General features: G+C 56.0%; 1 protein-coding gene across 3 annotated transcripts in view; it reads right to left on the reverse strand.

The window, feature by feature from the left end:
* Positions 1 to 1,195: 1,195 nt before the first annotated feature.
* DNM1 (dynamin 1) overlaps positions 1,196 to 22,032 on the reverse strand; it is a 52,260-nt gene continuing 31,423 nt past the window's right edge. For 2 of the 3 annotated variants that reach the window (XM_021674056.2, XM_021674055.2), the window contains exons 12-22: positions 17,713 to 17,783; positions 16,448 to 16,499; positions 16,233 to 16,244; positions 13,624 to 13,737; positions 9,612 to 9,721; positions 8,566 to 8,677; positions 8,147 to 8,158; positions 7,318 to 7,488; positions 6,033 to 6,274; positions 5,451 to 5,666; positions 1,196 to 1,790 (exon numbers count right to left, since the gene is read on the reverse strand). In XM_021674056.2, the coding sequence (XP_021529731.1) occupies positions 1,730 to 1,790; positions 5,451 to 5,666; positions 6,033 to 6,274; positions 7,318 to 7,488; positions 8,147 to 8,158; positions 8,566 to 8,677; positions 9,612 to 9,721; positions 13,624 to 13,737; positions 16,233 to 16,244; positions 16,448 to 16,499; positions 17,713 to 17,783 (1,173 nt within the window). In that variant the 3' untranslated portion in view covers positions 1,196 to 1,729. Of the gene's footprint in view, positions 2,411 to 5,450; positions 5,667 to 6,032; positions 6,275 to 7,317; positions 7,489 to 8,146; positions 8,159 to 8,565; positions 8,678 to 9,611; positions 9,722 to 13,623; positions 13,738 to 16,232; positions 16,245 to 16,447; positions 16,500 to 17,712; positions 17,784 to 22,032 lie in introns of all 3 variants that reach the window. The other variant, XM_064377568.1, reaches the window with a different exon arrangement.

The raw sequence follows: 22,032 nt of genomic DNA on the forward strand, positions 1-22,032 counted from the left end.
CAGCAAAGCCTGGAGAAGTAGGGCCGGAGGCTCTGCCCCCATCATGTCCCTGCCCTTTACTCTTAACAGTAGCAAAATAAGACCCCTGTTTAATGCGGGGAGACAAACGTGCAGACCCTTTGCCACCTTGGCCAGGGCTGATTCCTTAAATTTCTGGATGATGAATATTGTTATTTAAGAGCCAGACGCTTATAGAATTGGCTTGTTTGGAGGAGGCCTAATGGCCTCCTTACTCTCACCAAAGCAATTTTTCCCTCAGGGGGGCTCCCATCTTCTTACACTGACAGGCAGCTGAGGCAGGACAGTGGGGCTAACTGTAGAACAGGTGAGGGCACGGGCTACTGGGGTGGCCCTGCTTCCCCAGTGTATATATTGTATCTGTGTAACATTTTGTATATTCTGGGGGTAGCGCCGCCCCCTGTATCATACCTAGCAGAGGTTGGAGCTGGCACATGGGGAGGAGGTTCTAATAATTATTTGGGGTTGGGAAACTTATTTATTGATAGCATAGGACAGAGAAGGAGGCGGGGATGGGGTCGTGGCGCCCTGGTGATGCGACTCCTGTTTATTTTGCTTTTTATTTCGGAATAAATGGATTTAGCCATACTGCTTGGCCTGCCATGTTCCTGTTTCCCTCACTGGGTCCTGGAGTTTGTGCCACTGAACAGGAAGCCCCAGAGTGTCTGAGCATGTGCAGCTGGGCTGTCGAGACCTTCCAGGCCTGTAACCTGTCTGAACTATGCTGCCTGGTGACACCTGGGGGATTCCATGGGGACTGCTATGACACCTATGAGTGACAGTCGGGCCCTTATGGCCAACACGCTCAGATGCCTGATCTAGCAGTGGCTGAGAAGGCAGGGTGCCAGCACCCAAGGGCACTGACTTCCATCCAGCCCAGGTGTCTTCTGTTCCGTCTCCCTGCCTCCCTTGCCTGTCTGCGCCTGGTGGCCTGTTCTGACTGTCCCTCCAGAATGCAGGCTGCCCCGCAGGCTCCCTCTAGGCTGAGTTCTTGGCCCTGCCCTCTAGTGGCCGGAGCCAGCTTCACAGGATGAGAGCCAGCTAAGCTCCAGGGGCTTTCCAGGAGTGTCCCTTGGAGAGGATGTGGTCTTTTCACTGCCCCCAACAGCACCCTAGACATGGCTTAGCTCTTCCCCTCCCCTGAGCTCCAGAGAGAACACAACCAGCAGAGGAGACATTCCCCATTATCCAGAAATGGGTTTTATTCTCAGCCGAGGGACAGCAGGACTGGTAGAGACTGTCAGGCCACACGGCTGCCTGCACAGCACCCCCATGCTTGGTGGGGGGTGGGAGGAATGGCGGGGGCTGGCTGTCCACAGGCCGGGCATGACAGGGAGGCTCACTGGAGGTGGCACACTTTGGAAGGGGGATGTCGGGGGACAGCGTTCTCTTGTAGTTGGGCCACAAGACTCCACAAGGATAGCACGGTGACTGATTCCCAGCGCTAGAGGTGAGGCGGTCGGCCATGTGTAGGTGTGTATATATATGAGTATTTATAGATATTTATAGAAGAGGGCAGGGGCATACCACAGAGGGGGCACAAGTTTTCACCAACAGTCACGCCTGGATGTGTGTCAGCTCACCACTACAACAGACTTAAGTCACAGATGAAGGGAGCTGGCTTTGGGGCTGGGGGAGCCACTGTCAAGTCACAGAACAGCCGTCCAGGCAGGCTTGGAAAGGGAGGTCTCCGAGAAGAGGAGGGATCTGTTTAGAGGTCGAAGGGGGGCCTGGGACTCTCAGGACGGGATGGACTTGCCTGACCCGATCGGCTGGCAGTTGGAGAGAAAGCAGAGAGAAAACGGGAGAGAAAAAAGCGAGGAGAGAGCTGGTAAGGCAAGTGCAGCGCATGGCTGGCCTGGCTGAGTTGCAGCAGTTGTGGGAGGGTGGGGGAGGGGAGGGTGCAAGATTCCTGGAAAAGAGGAACTGGAAGGGAAAGGGGAGGAAAATGGAGGGAGGAGGCGGAGCTTCACAGGTAGTTCCTGGGGGCTGCTGGGGCCCTCCCCACCCCATACACACTGGCCTCTCACACGGCACCCAGGCAGTTGAGGCTGATGCTCGGCCCCCTTGAGCTTCCCTCTTTTCTGGTCACCCTGTCTTCCAACCCACTGGCCTGGGGCCACCTCTTGCTTTGGGGAGCCCCACAGAGCCACCAGGCCTGATACAGAAAGAACACTGCTTTGAACCAGGAGGGCGAAGCTAAAAGGGATGGCTGGAGGGAGCACTGGAGGCCCCTCTGGGCGGTCAGAAAACCCAGGACCCTCTGAAGGGACCCTGGGGGAGGCAGGGAGGGCAGGCAGCTGGATGCCAGTAGCCATAGACTTATAAGTCTAAGAGGGGAGCCTCAGCTGGTCGGGGGGCTGCAGGTCGCGTAGGTGAGGCTGGGCCCTTCCTGCTGGGAAAAGCAGAAGAGTGAGAGTCAGTGGCAGGAGAAGTGCGGGTGGGCTTGCTGGGCGGAGCTCAGCCCAGCCAGCAGGCATGGTTGTCCCCTTGGCTGAATGGCACCCTAGGAGTGTAACAGGCCAAGGTGTGTGAGTCCGCTGGCTGGCTATGGTGCTTCAGCTGGGGCCAGGGACACTACCTTCAGTCACACCCTAGCAGCTATGACGGTACCCAGGAGGGAGGGAAGGGGGCTGTGTGTCCCTGCCTGGCCTGTGAGATGTGTCGTGGAATGACCGTGTATATGGGACTTTCAAGCTTTTACCCTAGATCACCACTGGACTGTCTGCAGATAGAGGGTGGGACCCTGACTATCACCCCTGCTCTGCAGTAGATTTGGTTCTCGACGCTCCCAGGCTGGGAGCTGGATACCCTGTCCCGGCAGCATAACTCAGACTGCACAACAGGCACAGCATGCCCAGAATAATGTTCCTAGGTCTCTGGCCGCCTCAAGAGTCCAGCCCCACACACAACCGCCTCCAAGCTCCCAGCCCTTACACCATAAACCATGAGCTCTCTGCCCTCTCCAGAGAGCACTCATGTCTGCCAGCTTGAGTGCGGAGCCTGTTCCAAGAGCCCCTAGGCTCAGCCATGGAGGCCTTGGGCAGTGGCACTGAGTCCCGAGGCTTGCTGGGGAGGGAGGTGAGAGAGCCAGTGGCGTGAGGACAGAAAAAGGAAAGAGCAAGTTTGCAGCTGCAGAAGGGTGGGGTGGAGAGCCTGGCTCTGAGGTCCCAGGTGCGTGCCCCGTGTGGAGCTGGTGCAGCGGGGCAGACACACCATTCATGCAGCAGGCGGTGAGGCATGTACCTACCATGGCTGACGCTCCTCAGGGGTCACTGATAGTGATTCTGAAAGACAGCACGAAATCAACATGGCAGTTCACACACACGGGTGGGGCAGGCCTGGGGGTGGGGGACACACACACACACACACACGCCCGGGCGTGCACACACATGCTGTGAGGCCCCATGGCCTGCATGCACACGCTAACACACATGCCCACAAACAACACGCATACACCTCCTTCCCCACCACCTCCCGGCGCCCAGCACCCTCACTGGCTGGCGCGTGCAGCATGGATCTGGGGCATGCAGCCACCCGGCACACTGAAGCACACGCGTGGGCAGAGTCACAACACAGAAGCTCGCCTGCACACAGAGGCATTTGCACCAGCTCCCTGCACACTTGTGCCTGGTGTGCTTAGAGGACCACCTGTGCTGCTCATGGAGACAGGGCTGGCTTGCTAATGTCCAGCTGTCATTTCTCCACCTAAGAGCCTTCCGTGGCTCCCTACTGCCTACAGCATTGAGCCCCAACAAGTTGAACTCTTCGGACTTTGAAGGTTCTCCACCCTATGCCCTACCCTCCCCACAGAGCTCTTCCTCATCTGTCTGTTCTCTGCTTTGGCCAGTGGCTGTCCTCGATGCAGCCCACACTACATCTCTGCCCGCACTGCAGCTCTTTACCCAGATACCCTCCCAATTCCTTGCCACATAAGCCTATCTCAGTCATGCCTCAGACTGCGCTGAAGTCAGGTTGCCTTGAAGAAGCTCTCTCAGACTACTCTTTTCCCCAGGGCAGGTCCATGATTTGCCAAATGTTTTGCATATGTTAGCAAGACTGGAGTCGGAGCAGGCATCAAACCTTACATCCCATATGGCACACCACACCACAGACCTGAGTGCCAAATACCCTGAAGAGTCTGAACTCATGTTGGCAGTTAGCAAAGTGCTCCTACGGTCGCATCTACAGTTAACACAGCATCCCTATAGCCACTGTCTCCCTCGATCCCCACAACCACCCAGGTAGAAAGGCAGAAGGGTCATCATTTGATAGAAGGGATGCTGAGGTTCTGGGAGGGAAAGGGACTTGCCTAAAGGCCCACGGTGAAGCAGCATCTCTGGACTCCCAGTCCAGTGCTCTTACCCAATATCATGCTGCTTGCCTCTACCCATCTGCTTTGGTCATCAGAGCATCATAGGGCAAGCTCCAATCCCTACCTCATTTTCGTTTATGGGTGCTAGACCCACAGCCCTACCCTCCAGCCATGTGGAAACAAAAACAGACGCTATGGTTCTGGTGTGTTATTCCTTAGAGAACCTGGCCAGTGGAAACAGAGCAGACTGGGAATCCGAGTGAACTTTCCTGAAAGAGGGTCATGGGTCAAGAAGGTCAAGCCAAAGGATGTAGTAGAAAGCTTTTCCCTAGAAATCTCTGGGAATGAAGCAGGCTTCAGTCACTCCCATCCCTGCCCCTGCTGCCACCCCTGCACATTGGTTTAGACTGGGTAGTGCCAGAAGCTGCGGGGGGCCGGGGTGGGGAGAAGCCATCAGATTGTCCATGGCCCCAGGCTCCTTCCCCACCTGCTCCTGTCCTAGCCCAGGCCTGGGTGCCATTCTTACACTCTCACACTCGTGTGCACGCCCACACACACACACCTTGCTAGTCACACAGTCACAGCCTGGCCTCTGCTCCTATGGGCCAGTGGCAGGACACCCCCTGGGATGGCTCAAAGGAGTCAGGACTGGGAAGTGGGGACATCAGGGTAGCTGAAGGAAATCCACACACCCAGAGCAGATCGAGGTTTAGACTCAGACCTGAGGGAGGCTCCCCAGGGGCTGGGAGAGGAACTGGACGGAATGGAAGATGGAGGACAGCGAGAAGAAAGGAGGAGGAATGCAACGTGTGGGCGGCCGCCAAGAGTGAAAATAGAGGGAAGCGCCATGCAAGTGCTGGAAAGAAGGGGGCAGGTGGGACGAGCCCCACAGCCCCCTCCCCAGAAACGACCACCTCCGGGACTCAGCGCTCCCTCGGGGGCAGGCTCCGCCAGCCCTCGGCCACACGTGGCGTGGCTCCGGCACCCAGAGTCCGATTGCCTGGGATGGAAACGGCCGGTTCTGGCGGCCAGGTCCGATGCTCTGGAATCCAGCCCCATTTCCCTCCCGGCCACGCCCGTCCGGCGGCTTCTGCCGCCGCATTCAGGCCCTACTCACCTGGGGACCCCGGGCGGGGCGCGGTTGGGGCGCGAGGGCACCTGAGGGGGAGGACCGAAGGGATCAGGGGAAGCCCCCGGCCTGGAGGGCACGGGGGGCGCCCCCCCCAGGGCGGACCCAGCAGGCGGAGGCCCAGGAGCAGGGCCCCGCGACCCGGGCCGGGCTGGGGGCACGGCGGGGGCTCGGCGCTGCGGCGTGGGGCTGGACGTGGGCGACCTGAGGGCGACAGGGAGCAAGGAACAAGGAGAGGCCAGATGAGCGGCTCCGCCCACCCCGAGGCCCCGCCCCAGCCCAGTGCAGGCCACGCCCATGCACGCAAGCCCCTCCCTGCCGCACCCCGAGGCGGTCGCCGGAGCTTAAGCCCCGCCCCTAGCGGCGCCACGTCCCAGCTCCACCCCGCCCCGCAGCCAGCGCTCCACGGCAAGCCCCGCCCTGCAGCAAGCCCCGCCCTCTCTAAGCTCCGCCCCTCGCTCCAGGTGGGAGCCACCCCGGTGACGCGGGCGCGCCACTGCCCGGTCCCGGCACTCCTCCCGCGGGCCCCGGGCTGGGGGGCTTTGGGGCCGTGGGGGCCGGCCCTGGTACCTGCGTCCGGCCGGTACGCTCTGCACCTGCAGCCAGGAGTCGTCCACGGGCGGGGGCATAGGCGTGCTGACGGTGGTCGTATTGATATCGCCGATGATGCTGAGCGCCTCCTTCAGCGCGTGGTACATGCGCAGCATCTCATCGCGCCGCTGTGCCTGCTCCGCCGACTCCTCCATCAGCGTGTTCTGGTCCCCACATGAGTACAGGTTGGCCAGCAGCTCCGAGAAGATGAACTCCTTGGTCTGCAAGTGGGAAAAGAGGGAAGGAAGGTGGGACCTCCCAATCCCTTGTGCCGCCCTGGCCGCCCCACCGGGCCCTGCTGGGACTGTGCGCTGGACTTCAAGCCCAGAGTATGGCGTCTGACTGGAAGATCCGCCTCCCCACCGCACTTTTCTCATTCAGATGGGGACACTGAGGTCCAGAGGAAAAGTCACCTGACCTAGGTCACAGATCTGGAAGGGGACCTAGGACCTATCATGCCACCAGAACACCTGTCTACCCAGTTTTGTTTTTTCCTTTGAGATAGGGTCTCCCTCTGTCGCCAGGCTGGAGTACAGTGGCGACATTACCACTTACTAGCTTCAACTTCCTGGGCTCAAAGTGATCTTCAATGTCAGCCTCTCCAGTAGCTAGGACTACAGGCATGTGCTACTACCAAGCCCAGCTATTCTTTAAAATATTTACGTAGAGACAAGGTCTCACTGTGTTGCCCAGAATAGTCTTGAACTCCTGGGCTCAAGCGATCCTCCCGCCTCAGCCTCCCAAAGTTCTGGGATTACAGGCGTGAGCCACCATGCCCAGCACTTCATTACATTTCTTTTTCTTTTTTTTTTCTTTTTTTTTTTTGAGATGGAGTCTTGCTCCGTCACCCAGGCTGGCGTACAGTGGCGCAATCTCGGCTCACTCCAACTTCCGCCTCCCGGGTTCAAGTGATTCTCCTGCCTCTGCCTCCTGAGTAGCTGCAATTACAGACTTGCACTACTACTCCCGGCTAACTTTTATATTTTTAGTGGAGACACGGTTTCACCATGTTGGCCAGGCTGGTCTCAAACTTCTGACCTCAAGTGATCCACCTGCCTCGACCTCCCAAAGTGCTGGGATTACAGGCATGAACCACCGCACTCAGCCCCTCATTATATTTCTGTTGGACAGCTCTGGTCTGGACCGTGCCTCCCTGCATGGACCTGGTTCCATGGGGCTGGTTGGCATCTCCCCCAGACCAACATGGCCACCTGCATTCCCAGTGCCACTGGACCTCCCTCCCGCCATGCGGCGGCACACGCACATTGTTAATCATGAGGTGCATAATGGTCTTGGGCATGAGGTCCCGCACGGTCTTGTTGACAATGGCCATGTATGAGTCTACAAGATTCCGGATGGTCTCCACTTGCCGTTCTAGCTGTGGGTCCATGGAGTGCATGAAGCTGTCAGAGCCATTCTCCTCAGTCTCGCTGGCCTGCCGTGGAGAACACAAGGGCATCAGGGTGGCCAGGCTATGCAGCCAGGCTCCAGGCATCCCCAGGATCTCAGCCCCTCCAAGGGCATCTGGAACACTGAGGCACAGAGAGAAGCGGCTGGCCTGAACACACACCCAGCTCCCCATCCCTTGTGCCTCTCAGGACCCTAGACTCCCCTGATTGAGTCAACCTTGTCTTGGTTTTGACTCTAGTGCCTAGAATTTGTCTCAATTTCCCAGTCCAGAAATTATTATTATTATTGTTATTATTTTGAGATGGAGTCTTGCTCTGTCGCCCAGGCTAGAGTACAGTGGCGCTGTCTTGGCTCACTGCAACCCTCTGTCTCCTGGGTTCAAGCGATTCTCCTGCCTCAGCCTCCTGAGTAGCTGGAATTACAGGCATGCACCACCATGCCTGGCTAATTTTTGTATTTTAAGTAGAGACGGGGTTTCACCATGTTGGCCAGACTGGTCTCAAACTCTTGACCTCGTGATCTGCCCACCTAGGCCTCCCAGAGTTTACAGGTGTGAGCCACCACGCCCGGCCCCAATCCAGAAATTAGAAAAGAACATCTCCAGGTCCCTGGCTTGAAAACCTGGCCAGAGCTAGTGCCAGGCTGCAGATGCCTGGCGGGAGGCAAGAGAAGGGCATACTCACCTTCTCCTTGTCCTGGGAGGCCCGCACACCAACATTGCCACCGCCGCCGCCACCAGGGAGCAGAGAGGAAAAGGGGAGAGATTGAGTAACCCTGGGACACTGCACCCCGATTCTCAGGCTACTCTAGACATTGCCACAGTGAAATAGGGGAGAAAAGAGAAGACAGTCACAAGAAACCCCCATCATAGAAAAGGGATGCAGGAAACTCCATCTGCGGCAGACACGGAGACACAAAACTGCGACTGAGGAAGGCTGGGAGAACCAGGAGACAAATCTGGTCTCACTTCCACGGTGGGGAGGGGGAGAATTCCTCTTATTTCTGAGCGGAAACATGGCATGACTTGGCATCACTGAGGATGGTGCCCCAGGGCTCCCTAGGATCAGCCGCTTGCCCCTCCTCTCCTTGCCCTGCCACTCACCCCAACACGCTCAGGGTACACGCCAGCCCGCAGGAAGGAGGCCTTCCAGCTGTCCACCTCCTCCTGTGTCTCACAGGCCAGCTCTAGCTGCCGATAATCCTTGTAGACGTTCCTGTAAGAAAGGGCAGGCGGTGAGGGAAGATGGGCAAAGCCCCACCCTCCCTGGGGGTTAAGGGCGTAGCCGGACTTCGGGGTCAACACGCCTGAGGCCAGCTCATTTCCTAGCTGTGTGACCCTGGGCGAGTCCCTTCCTCTCAGCCTCAGTTTCCTCATTGGGAAGATGGGTTAATAATAATTCCTGCCTTCTCAGGTCACTGTGAGGATTCAGTAAAGTAAGTGGTAAAATGCTTAGAAGGGGACTGAACCTTTGATAAGGGGACAACCATCGTCAGTGAAGTCCCTAGCTTGGGGCTTAGACCCCACCAGCTTCCTCCGTGGCTCTCTGAGGACCCCTCTGATGGCTGCTGGACTGAATCCTCATCTCTGAGTAGGAGAGGGTCCACTAGAGTCAGCCTTGGGTCAGGAAGCAAGAGGCCTGGTACTGCCACCGACCTATAGGAAAGTGAGCAGGAGAGGAGGACCAGGCCTGACTAGGGCTCTTTGGCTCCAGGGCCTGGAAGAGTGTCTCATGCAGAGCAGACACTATACCAGTGACTATATGAAAGGAAGGGAGGGAGGGCAGAAGGAAGGGAAGGAGGGAGGGAGGAAGGAAGGGAGGGAGGGAGGGAGGGAGGGAGGGAAGAGGAGAATGGAAGAAAGGGAGGAAGGGAGAGAAGGATGGGGGAAAGGAGAGAAGATGGAAGGAGGGAAGGAAGGGAGAAAGGAAGAAAAGAAGGAAGGGAAAGAGGGAGAAAAGGAGGGGGGTGGGAGAATATCATCATATGATGTCTAGCACAAAGCAGGAACTCAATAAACATCTGTCAAATGAATGACTTGCTGTGGGGCCTGGGGCTGGTTTCTGTCCTCCCTGGATCCTTGTACCCAGCTTCTACTCGGTAAGGGTGGTTTTGGGGCTGCGGCAGCCACAGCCAGGGGCAGGCAGTCACCTCTGCTCCGTGTTAAAGAGGGCAAAGATGTGTTTGCTCGACATGAAGCCCTTCTCCACGTCCCGCAGCTTGAGGTTGTCCACAGACAGCATGTATTTCTTCTCTTTCTCCTGTGGGTGGAGAAATGGTTGAGGTTGGCACTGTTCTCTGCCACACCTCACTCCCCAAGAGTCCCCGACTGGCCTGGGGCTTCTGAGCATCAGCCCCTCCCACTGCGAAGGTGTGGCTGGATGAAAGCCTGGCCATGGGCCCGTAGGCCTGCTGGGCACCGCTGGCCCAGGGGCTGGCAAGGGGTGGCGAGGCTGAGTGGCTCCCACAATCCCTCCCCAGGCAAGTCTTGGATACAAGCCAGGCCGGCCCCAGGCAGGGACCACCCTCAGGCCTCTCTCGCCCCCGGCCTGGCCGCCTCTGACTTCATTTCCTGACTGCAGAGACCGGCAAGGGGGGCCACCAGCCCCGGCAGCTTCAAAGGGCCTGCTCAGCCCACTCCCCCAAGCGCCCCATGTGTTAGCAATAAGGCAGCCAGCACAAGCCTGGAGATGGTGTGCCTGTGTGTGCAACACGTGTGTGGCTGTGTTTGTGTCAACACTTGCAAGCCCAAGTACATATGCTATGACCTACTGTGAGTGTGTGCACATGTGTATCTGGGGAGTGCTCCGCATGAACCACTTAATGCATATCAATGTGGATTGTGCACACTCTGTGGATGTGTGTGACAATTATGCAGCCTACATGTTTGCACAACCATGCTGGTGGGACTTACACTGGGGTACACATCTTACCTGCACACCGTGGTGCAATGGGCTGGGAGGAGTTACGTATATCTGTGCACAGGCGCGTGGGGTGCCAGGCCCATGTGTGTGCTCAGTGTGGGCACATGTTTATGCAGGCTGCTGTGTCCCAGGGGAGGGGTTCACGGATCTGGGGAGGAGGGACCCCAGGATGGGTCTCTGGGAGATGGGAGGGGTTTTTGTCACCCGTGCCTTACTTGCTCACGGGGGTCATCTGTGTGGGCCTCGGGGTCTCAGAGGGCTTGGGCCAGAGCCTTGCCTAGGATCTCAGGTGGGGGGCTGGGTTTAGGGGGACCTTGCTCCCCCATCCTAGCGTCATCCTGCCCACCCCTCTCTGCCCCCCATACCCCCCGGCCCATGCAGTCACATAAAGCCCTCTTTATGCCAGGCGGGTGGCCGGGAGCCCCAGAGGGCGGCTGGGGGAGGAGAGGAGGAAGTTGCACACAGGGCCAGGGAACATCTGGAACCGTTCGAGGGAGGCCCCACCGCCACCCGCCCTGCGCTTCGGGGTTGGACACTAGGTAGGAGCGGCCTCCTCCCCCCACCCCTCCCTTCCTGCCGGCCGGCCCCCTCCTCAGGCCCCTCCTTCCCAGCCCGAGCTCCCGCTCACCCCTGCCACGTCAAAGGAGGCAGAAGGGGAGTTGGGAGCAGAGCGGGGACCACGGGCTGGCTGGTCTGGGGCTGGGGGGACACAGGCTGGGGTTGTGGGGTTCTCGGATCTCCAGGGGATGGGGCTGAAGCGCCCACCGGATGGACAGACACTGCTGCCTGGATGGACCAGAGGACACCTCCACTCCGTCTACCCAGTGTTTAGACTATCTGTTCAGGACTCCCAAATTGTACAGTAGTCTGCACATTGGTTAGGCTGGGCTGGGTTAGACCCTCGGCGCCGCCGCCACTGGAGAGCTGGACCGACCCCTGCCCGCCATCCCAGAACCGGAGCCTGGAGCCAGGGGGTTGGGGGCACAGGGCGGGCTGGGAGGAGGCACAGAGGGATGGGGGTGCCACCCTGCTGTGGGACTGGTGTGGGGTGGCGGTGATGGGGGAAGGGTGGCCGAGGAAGACTGAAAGGATTGGGGGTCAATGGGGACTGGGGATGTGGGCAGCCGCTGGTCTGCCTGAAGAGCCTCCCTCACCCCAAAACCCGAGGGCTGGCGGCTGGGTGGAGGAGAACAGACCACTCTCCCACCAGCCTGGACCACCTCCATATCCCCAGTGGTCGTAGTGCAAAGATCCACTCACATTCAACACACACGCACCTTGACACTCACAGCCCCAGAACTCAGACACACACATGAGCGCACCTACACTTTCAATCTCACATCCATGTCCACACACACACGCAAGTTCATGCACACACATCCACACACACCCTCACGACGGGAACGCTCCCCCATCCTCACATCCCAAAGACATACACAGATTCTCAAACACCCCACACGCACACCCTCCCTCCTCGAGCCCCCTCCTCCCACACACCTGCATTTCCACCCTGAGCACAGCGACATGTGCCCAGAGTCACTCCACAGGCACACAGATGTCCCCCCGACACAAATGCAGACCGCATATTCCAAACACACCTAGATGCTAAATCCCAATCACAGTCCTAAAAAAACACCCACACACCAGACCCACAAGCCAGCCACACACACACACGCACACACACACCACCTCCCAGCACCCACTGCCCACAGCCTGCTCCCACCTCCCCACATACGATTTTCAGAGCCGTTTTCACACACCACTAAACTCAGATGTACACAAAAGCTCAAGAAAGACCTACAGGCTGAGGCACGAGGACAGGGGACCCCCTCAGTTGCACTCGCCCCTCCCCCGCAGTGTCACCGGTCTCGGGCCCCCTCACACGGTCTCCCTGGCCCTGTGTAAGGAACCTCAACATGGGAGACCAAACCCATGGGGGCATCTAGGGACCCTGCAGAGTGACCGGCAGGAAGCCACCCCCACCCGCAACCCCCACCACCACACACTCCATCCCTTCCAGGGGCCCTCATGCTGGGGGAGGCCAGGGTTGGGGTAATGAGGTCCAGATGGCTTGGCGCCCCCAACAGTGACGACAGAGGGCCCCTCCCAAGGTGGAGAGTTGGGGCCCCTGCCCAGGACAAACTTGGAGGAGACAGGGACCTAGGAGGGGGCTCGGAGGCCAAAATCACAGGCCCTACCCAGAGCCCCACTCCCCGAGTGGGGACGCCATAGCCTCCAACAGCCCCCTCAGGAAGAAGAGGGTCCCTTCCCCCACTCCTTGGCCAGCTGGAGCTCATTACCACAAGCCCACCCCCAGCCCTCCCCATTCCCTCTGGTCACCTCTGGAATCCAGATGTGAAAGCCAAATAGACTCATTCTTAAAGGAGACCAGCAGCAGGGGAAGGAGGTGGCAGGGCTTCTGTGCGCCCTAGCGGGCGGGGAGGGGGTCTGTGTGGCAGCTCGGCAGGGCCCCCACACTCCTTGGCCCTCAGCCTGGAGGCACCTGGGCATTTCCCTTGGGCTGCAGGGGTCTAGGGGCCTGGGGTGCAGGGGTTAACGCGGTGTCTGGCAGCTGGACTCGTATGTGTCATGGGCCTGTGGGGGCCACAGAGGAGGCGGCACGCCCTGCAGCGGGAAAACAGGAAGGCCGCTGGGCCGCAGGGTCAGGAAGGGGCATCCAGGGCCCCTGCCCACCCTCCCCAGGGCGCTTACCCCAGACTCAGTCCTGCCAACTACCTTCTCCTTTCAACCTAGGTGAGAGGGCGCCTCCCAAGGGAACTCCCAGGGTCATCCCTGCATCCCAACTCCACCCATGGATCTTTTTTTGAGATGGAGTCTCCCTCTGTTGTCCAGGCTGGAGTGCAATGGCTCGATCTCGGCTCACTGCAACCTCTGCCTCCCAGGTTCAAGCCATTCTCCTGTCTCAGCCTCCCTGGTAGCTAGGATTACAGGCGCCCGCCAACACATCAGGCTAATTTCTGTATTTTTAGTAGAAACAGGGTTTCACCATGTTGGCCAGGCTGATCTTGATCTCCTGACCTCAGGTAACCCACCCGCCTCGGCCTTCCAAAGTGCTGGGATTACGGGCATGAGCCACTGTGCCCAGCCTGCCCAAGGATCTTTGACGAGACATTTTAAAACCCTGTTCCATGGTCCAGCCCACTCCAAGCCTGTGGGAGGGTCTGAGCCTGACCCTGGCCACCAGCCCAGCCCCATGATGACCCTGGCCCTGGACTCACCTCATCATCCTTGTACCAGGACAGATTCTCAGCAGTCAGCACAAACCAGTACTCCTTGGAGCCCCCTTTCATGATGCCAATATTGTTGATAGTCAGCCAGCCCTTGCGGATGACCTGGAGGGTGATGGGGCAGGAGGTAAGTGGCAGGGCCTGAGCCTCCCTGTGGGGGATGTGGTAGCCAAAGAGAGGCATTTGAAAGCCCGCCCATCCCCCAGCTCTCGGAGGCCTGGCCAGTCAGGGAGGCTGGAGGCCAGACCTGCCTTGGTTTGAATCACTAGTGAACAGAGTGGAAGACAGAGGAAGGCAGAGATCAGCTCAAGATAAAGAGCCTCTGACAGGCAGACCTGGCCAAGTAAGGGACTGGAGGCCTGGGTAGGGGATGAGCTCCCTGTCACTGAGAGTATGCAAGCAGAGTTTATGGGGCCGATTGGGCAAGCATCTGTTCTGAGACGTGTTTCTGACTTTACATATACTGCTGCTGCCTCTGCCTAGAAAGCACTTCTCCTTCCTTACTCGGCTTTTGGGTATCAGCTCAGAATTTACATTCTCAGGCAAGCCCTTCCTGGCCCCCAGTATAGATCAGGATTCCCATAATAATCTTTGATCACTCCCTGAAGTCGACTTCTGTAACAATGACTTTGATTTTTTTTTTTTTTGAGTCTTGTTCTGTCACCAGGCTGGAGCGCAGTGGCACGATCTTGGCTCATTGCAACCTCTGACTCCCTGGTTCAAGCAATTCTCCTGCCGCAGCCTCCTGAGTAGCTGGGATTATAGGCACGTGCCACCATGTCCAGCTACTTTTTGTATTTTTAATAGAGACAGGGTTTCACCATGTTGGCCAGGATGGTCTCGATCTCCTGACCTCGTGATCCGCCCACCTCGACCTCCCAAAGTGCTGGGATTACAGGCGTGAGCCCCCGCGCACAGCCACGACTTTGATTTTTAACTAACTTCTCTGCATGGGTGTGTGTGATTATCTGTTGATGCAGCCTCCCCTGCTAAATTGTGAACCCTCTTGGTCACTAGTTCATCCCAGCACCCTGCAGAGGGCTTGGCAGACAGTAAGTCGTCGATATGTATTTGTTGTATGAATAATGAATGCTATGCTAGTAGGATTCTAAGAGTCTTTGGCTCCAGGCCCCAGGGGCAGGGACTGATCCATGAAGTGCCCAGAGTAACAAGCTAAGGTCCCTTTTCATGGCAGGAAGCAGCTGTCCCCAGGATGTCCAGAGCCATGGCCATGGTCCAGGGCCTGTGGTTCTACTTCAAGGGCAGGGTCACTGGCCAGGCACTGGTCATGGGTCAGACCGAGAGGATAAGGGAGCTGCTTCTGCTCCCTCCTGGACGCTGACCTCCCCAGCTTCTTCTCTGAGCATCCAGAGAAGACCCAAGGAGGCCTGGGGCTGGCGGCAAAGCTCTCTGGAGCCAGGTTTGCTTCTGGAGCCCCCCTTATGCCTCCCTGGCTTCCTTGAGAACCTTGCTGGGAACCCAAGCTGTGCAGCACAGCAGCAGCTAAGCTGAGGGGAGACCACAGCTGCCCCGTCACCCCTTCCTGATCAGGTGAGGATCCCCACAGCGCCTTGTAACCGTCTTTGGAACTGAGTCCACTCTGTGTCCCAGGATGTAACCAGCGGATCTCGCCACCTGTTCCCCACCCTGACTTGTAGCCTTTGTCCTCCCCTCGGCCATACCCAGCCCTGAACTCCTCCCTGATTATCCTAAGCCCCCCTCTGGAGCCTCCCACCAGAGACCTCCTGCTCCCCCAACTCCCACCCTGCATGGAGCTCTCAGGGGCCTTGGCTGGGCCCTACCAGCAGGCCCAGGTCTCCACGTTCTGTCCAGGGGCCAGCACTGTGTAGGTACCAGCTAGTGTTGGCTGAACTGAATTGTCCTGATCCTACATTCATTCCTCCCTTCATTCTGTTGAACACCTACTGCGTGCCAGGCTCTGGGCTTGAGCTGCGGATTTAATGATAAACAGGACAGACTCAGCCCTCCCCTTATGGGGCCTGGGAAGGAAATAGACATTAAGCCAAAAATCACATAAACACCTAGAGTCTTACAAAGAAACTACAGCCTCTGGAACCTATGGACAGAAAAGCTGAGGACCCTCGGGCTCATGTGTACAACCAGGGTTGAGCAAGCGCTGCTGCCGAGAGAGGGCTCCGCAGACATCTAAGCACAGACAGCAGGAAGCCAGGTGAGCAGCGACTCGTCTCCACTTCTCATTCATCTCTTCATTCAAGTCCGGAGGCAAGGGCTGTCAGCTTCTTAAAAACGTGTCTCGCTCATGCGCATTTATCCATCCAAGAGACGTTTAAGGAGCACCTTAAACATGCCAGGCCCAGCCTTCTCACCCACCCAGCCCCACACGGTCTAGCCCTGCCTGAAGTAGGTGCTTGGCTCGTGCACAGGGATGGATGGGTGGACGGGGATGTGTGTGTCGATGGGCCTGCTTCTGGCCTGAGGGCAGGTATGAAACGCCAGGGGCTGGTGTGTACAAGCAGCTCCAGCCAAAGGGTACCCTCCTACCCACTGCAGATCCCCACGGCCGACAGCCCCTCCTCCCCCTTGCTACACAAGCCGAGAGCCCCAGTCCTGCTACTCACCAGAATTTCATCCTGCAAACAGGTGACCACAGCAACCACGAGCGGCATCGGGGAGAGAGGAGAGAGGGTTACTGAGGCAGAGTGGGAGGCTTGTGGCCGGCAGCTGACAGCTCCCTGGCCCCGTGGGACCCTTCCCCTCAGAGGAGGGGCTCTCAGAGTCTGGCATCCGTCCGGCACCCTCCATCCCGTGGGCTGGGGTGCTGGGGGCCACTCACCTGGTTCCCTGAAGTCTTCTTCTTGTTCATCTGGTTGCTCCTCTGCTGAGCACTAATGGGAGGGAGGGGAGGAGTCTCAGAACTTCTCCTCTCAAGAGGCCCAGCTCTACTGCCCACTGCTCAGTGAGCACAGGACCCAGAGGGTTAACCTAGCAGACCTGGGCTCTATACATACATACATATATACGTATACATACATACACATACATACATACACACACACCCACACACACCACACACACCCACACACACACACCACACACATACACACCCACACACCACACATACACATACACACCACACACCAAACCCCCCCCACACACCACACACACACCCACACACACCACACCCACCCACACACACCACACACACACCCCCACACACCACACACACCCACACACACCACACACCAAACCCACACACACACACCACACACCAAACCCACACACACACACACCACACACACACCAAACCCACCCCCACACACACACCCACACACACCACACTCACCCATACACACACTACACACCCACCCACCCACCCACACACACCACACACACCCCACACACACCACACATACACACACACCACACACACATCACACACACCAAACCCACCCCCACACACTTACACACACACACCACACACACCCACACACACCACACACCCACCCACCCACACACACCACACACACACACCCCCACACACCACACATACACACACACACCACACACCACACCCACACACACACCACACACACACCACACACACCAAACCCACCCCCACACACATACACACACCACACACACCCACACACACCACACACCCACCCACACACACCACACACCCACCCACCCACACACACCACACATACACACACACACCACACACCACACCCACCCACCCACACACACCACACACACCAAACCCACCCACACACACATACACACACACCACACACACACCACACATACACACACACCACACACCAAACCCACCCCACACACATACACACACACCACACCCACCCACACACACCACACACACACACCACACCCACCCACCCAGCCACCCACACCACACACACACACACACCACACATACACACACACACCACACACCAAACCCACCCACACACACCCACCCACCCACCCAGCCACCCACGCCACACCCACACACACACACACCACACACACACACACACACACACGTGTCACCTTCTTTGCCCAGGGAGTACTCACTTTTTGCCCAGGGGGAGCACTCACTTGGCAAAGCCTATGAAGTCCTCATGGTTGGTGTTCATGTAAGCCAGCTCAATATCAATGAGAAGCATGACCTTCAAGGATACACAGGTTGGTGGGCAAGCGGAAAAGACACCACAAAGTTTTAAAACGCAGGGCAAGCTGGGAGAAAAATACTTGCAGCACACATAGAAGGTTAGCATCTATAATAAATACAGCTCCTACCACCAGTGAAAGACAAAAGCTGGGTGCGGTGGCTCACACCTGTAATCCCAGCACTTTGGGAGGTGGAAGCGGGAGGATTGCTTGACCCTAAGAGTTCAAGACCAGTCTGGGCAACGTAGAGAGACCTGTCTCTACCAAAAAATACGAAAGTTAGCCAGGTGTGGTGGCATGCGCCTGTAATCCCAGCTACTTGGGAGGCTGAGGTGGGAGGACTGATTGAGCCCAGGAAGTTGAGCCTTCAGTGAGCTAAGATTGCACCACTGCACTCCAGCCTCAAAGACAGAGCAAAACTCTGAAAGAAAAGAAAGGAAAAGAAAAGAGAAGGGAAGAGAAGAGAAGAGGAAAGAAATAAGAAAAAAAATAACAAATCAAAATATATGTTATTTTGTCAAAGAATATGATGAACAATTCATAGAAGAAATGCATACAACCAATATGGATATGTAAAAAGTGCTTACCCTCATTAATAAAGAAATGTAGGTTAAAATAATGCGGACTTTAAATGATCATATGGCGCAAGTGTTGGGAGGTGAGCTCTCTTTTCTATTGTTGATGGAAGTGTAAACCAGTATCACCTTCTCAGAGGGCAGTTTGGTAATATTTACCAACATTTAAATGCACAGGGCCGGATGTGGTGGCGCACGCCTGTAATCCTAGCACTTCGGGAGGCCGAGGCAGGAGGATCACTTGAGCCTAGGAATTCAAGACCAACCTGGGCAACATGGAGAAACCCTGTCTACAAAAAATAGAAAAATTACCCAGGTGTAGTGGCGTATGCCTATGGATCCAGCTACTCAGGAAGCTGAGGTGGGAGGATCGCTTGAGCCCAGGAGGGCAGAGGTTGCAGTGAGCCATAATGGCACCACTGTACTCCAGCCTGGACGTCAGAGCATCCTATCTCAAACAAACAAACAAACAAACAAACAAATAATGCACAGATTCACTTCCAGAATTCTATCTTACAGATAAATTCATCAAGTGAGCAAAGATACATGAGCCAGGGCACTCAAAGTAGTACAGTTTGTAATAGAGAAACTCTGGGAAGAAGCCAGTGGCCATCAGAGGGTGAAACAGATTGTGATACTCTCTAGACAAAAAAGCACCCTGCAGCTATTCAAAAGAACAAGGTCTGGTGGGGACGGGTGGCTAATGCCTATAATCCCAGCGCTTTGGGAGGCTGAGGCAGGCAGATGGCTTGAGGTCACGAGCTCGAGACCATCCTGGCCAAAATGGTGAAACCCTGTCTCTACAAAAATACAAAAATTATCACGTCTGTAATCCCAGCACTTTGGGAGGCCGAGGCGGGTGGATCACGAGGTCAAGAGATCAAGACTATCCTGGTCAACGTGGTGAAACCCCGTCTCTACTAAAAATACAAAAAATTAGCTGGGCATGGTGGCGCGTGCCTGTAATCCCAGCTACTCAGGAGGCTGAGGCAGGAGAATTGCCTGAACCCAGGAGGCGGAGGTTGCAGTGAGCCGAGATCGCGCCATTGCACTCCAGCCTGGGTAACAAGGGCGAAATTCCGTCTCCAAAAAAAAAAAAAAAAAAAAAAAAAATTAGCCAGGCATGGTGGTGTGTGCCTGTGGTCACAGCTACTCAGGAGGCTGAGGCAGGAGAATGGCTTGAACCTGGGAGGCGGAGGTTGCGGTGAGTCAAGATCGAGCCACTGCACTCCAGCCTGGGCAACTGAGCAAGACTCCATCTCAAAAAAAAAAAAAAAAAAGAGCAAGGACAATGTGTAGGTTCCAGCCTGGGAAGAGCCTTGCAAATGATTAAGCGTGAACAGATTTGGAATTGAGTAGTGATGAGAATGACTTTCCGGATGGGATAAAGACTGCCAGGTTCGGACCCAAGCCCCACTGCTTCCTGTGAGCTTGGGGCCTGTCCTCACTGAGCCTCAAAGTCCACAAATGTAGCATTTCTGCCTCTTAGAACTGGTGAAGACACAGGAGATGAGATACTCAACAGATGTTAGCTATCAGGATTATCTTCCAGGGAAAAAGGCAAGGCACACAGCAGGCTTGTGATTTAGGATAAAGATGGAATTTGGATTGTGTGTGTGTGTGTGTGTGTGTGTGCATATGATTGTAAGGTGACACACTAAACTGTTTTGCTTTTTGGGGTATTACTGATGCACAGTCTTACTGTGTTACCCATGCTGGAATGTAGTGGCATGATCACAGCTCACTGCAGCCTCCACTTTCTGAGCTCAAGTGATCCTCCCACCGCAGCCTCCCGTGTAGCTAGGACTTTGGGTGCATGCCGCCTTGCCTAGATAGTTTTTAAAATTTTTTGTAGAGACGGGGTCAGTCTTGCCATGTTGCCCTGGCTGGTCTCAAGCTACTGGGCTCATGTAATCCTCCCACCTAGGCCTCCCAAAGTGCTGGGATTATAGGTATGAGCCACTGTGTGAGCCCCAAACTGTTATTAATGGTTATTTTTTGGGAGGAACTGGGGGTGGGGAAGAGTGAATGGAGGGCTATCTCCTTGTAATTTAACCACTTATATACCGATCGAATGTTTTATTTGTTACTTTTGTAATTAAAAAGCAATCGATAAGACTTTAAAAATACGACATCAACAACAAAAACGTGAATGAATGCAGATGGCATCATCATGGAGAGACGTTTGAAAACAGGAAATGGGCAGTGGGAGCCAGAGGGGGCTACGACAGATAGGCAGGGGCGTGGCAGACATCGACCAGGAAGGAGGACCAGCCTCTGTGCTCCGCAAGGCCTACGATGGGCTCTGCTCACCTCGGCTCTGTGCAGCTCAGAGGCAGCATTCAGCGGCTATGTTTATGATGGAAGGAAGGAATGAATGAATGAATAGTTGATGAACGATGACATAAAGGTCGGGTGGCTATGAGGGGTAGAATGTGACCCAGAGAAACAGCAAATAGACATAGAGAGGCCCAAAGAGAGGACCAGAAGGTAGACTGCCAGAAAGTGAAGAAAGTCAGACTAGGCCAGGCGGGGTGGCTCACGCCTGTAATCCCAGCACTTTGGGAGGCCGAGGCAGATCACTTAAGTCCAGAAGTTTGAGACCGTCCTGGGCACCATAGTGAGACCCCCGTGTCTGTAAAAAATTTTTAAATTTGCCAGGCATAGTGGCATGCATCTGTAGCCCCAGCTCCTTGGGAGGCTAAGGTCGGAGGATCGCTTGAGCCTGGGAGGTTGAGGCTACAGTGAACCATGATCATGCCACTGCACTCCAGCCTAGCAGGGGCGACAGAGTTGGACTCTGTCTCCAAAACAAAATAAGCATAGAACTACCCTATGCCCCAGCACTTCCACTTTCTAGGTATATACCCCAAAGGGTTGACAGTGGGGACTCAGATATTTGTACACTCATCTTCATAGCAGCATGATTCACAATGGCCGAAAGGTAGAAACAACCCACATGAATAAACAAAGTGTGGTCCATCCGTACAATGGAATATTATTCAACCCTTAAAAGAAAGGAGCTTTGGACACATGCTACAATACGGATGACCCTGGAAGACATTACGCTAAGTGACAGATGCTGTATGACTCCACTTACATGAGGTCCCTAGAAAAGTCAGATTCATAGAGACAGGCCGGGTGCAGTGGCTCATGCCTGTAATCCCAGCACTTTGGAAGGCCGAGGCGGGTGGATCACTTGAGGTCAGGAGTTCGATACCAGCCGGGCCAACATGGTGAAACCTCGTCTCTACTGAAAATACAAAAATTACCCGGGCGTGGTGGTGCATGCCTGTATCCCAGCTACTTGGGAGGCTGAGACAAAGAATCACTTGAACCCAGGAGGTGGAGGATGCAGTAAGCTGAGATCACGCCACTGCACTCCGGCCTGGGCGATAGAGGGAGACTCTGTCTCAAAAAAAAGAAAAAGAAAAGAGTTCTGTGGCTGGATGTTGGTAAGGGCTGTGGGACAATGCAAATGTACTTAGTGTCGCTGAACTGTGCACTTAAACATGGCTAAAGTGGTACAGTTTATGTTATGTGTCTTTCACTACAGTAAAAAAGAGAGAGAAGCAGAGTCAGTATGAGAGAGAGGAAGACTGAGACAGAAGAGGCAGAAGGCAGGAAGCGACTCCAGGGCCGGGAGTGGAAGGCGAGGGCAGGCCGGGTGCTG

The sequence above is a fragment of the Aotus nancymaae genome, unplaced genomic scaffold, assembly GCF_030222135.1.
Source record: "Aotus nancymaae isolate 86718 unplaced genomic scaffold, 86718_ANA_hifiasm-v0.15.2.pri h1tg000003l, whole genome shotgun sequence".
In the NCBI taxonomy this organism is placed as follows: Eukaryota; Metazoa; Chordata; class Mammalia; order Primates; family Aotidae; genus Aotus; species Aotus nancymaae.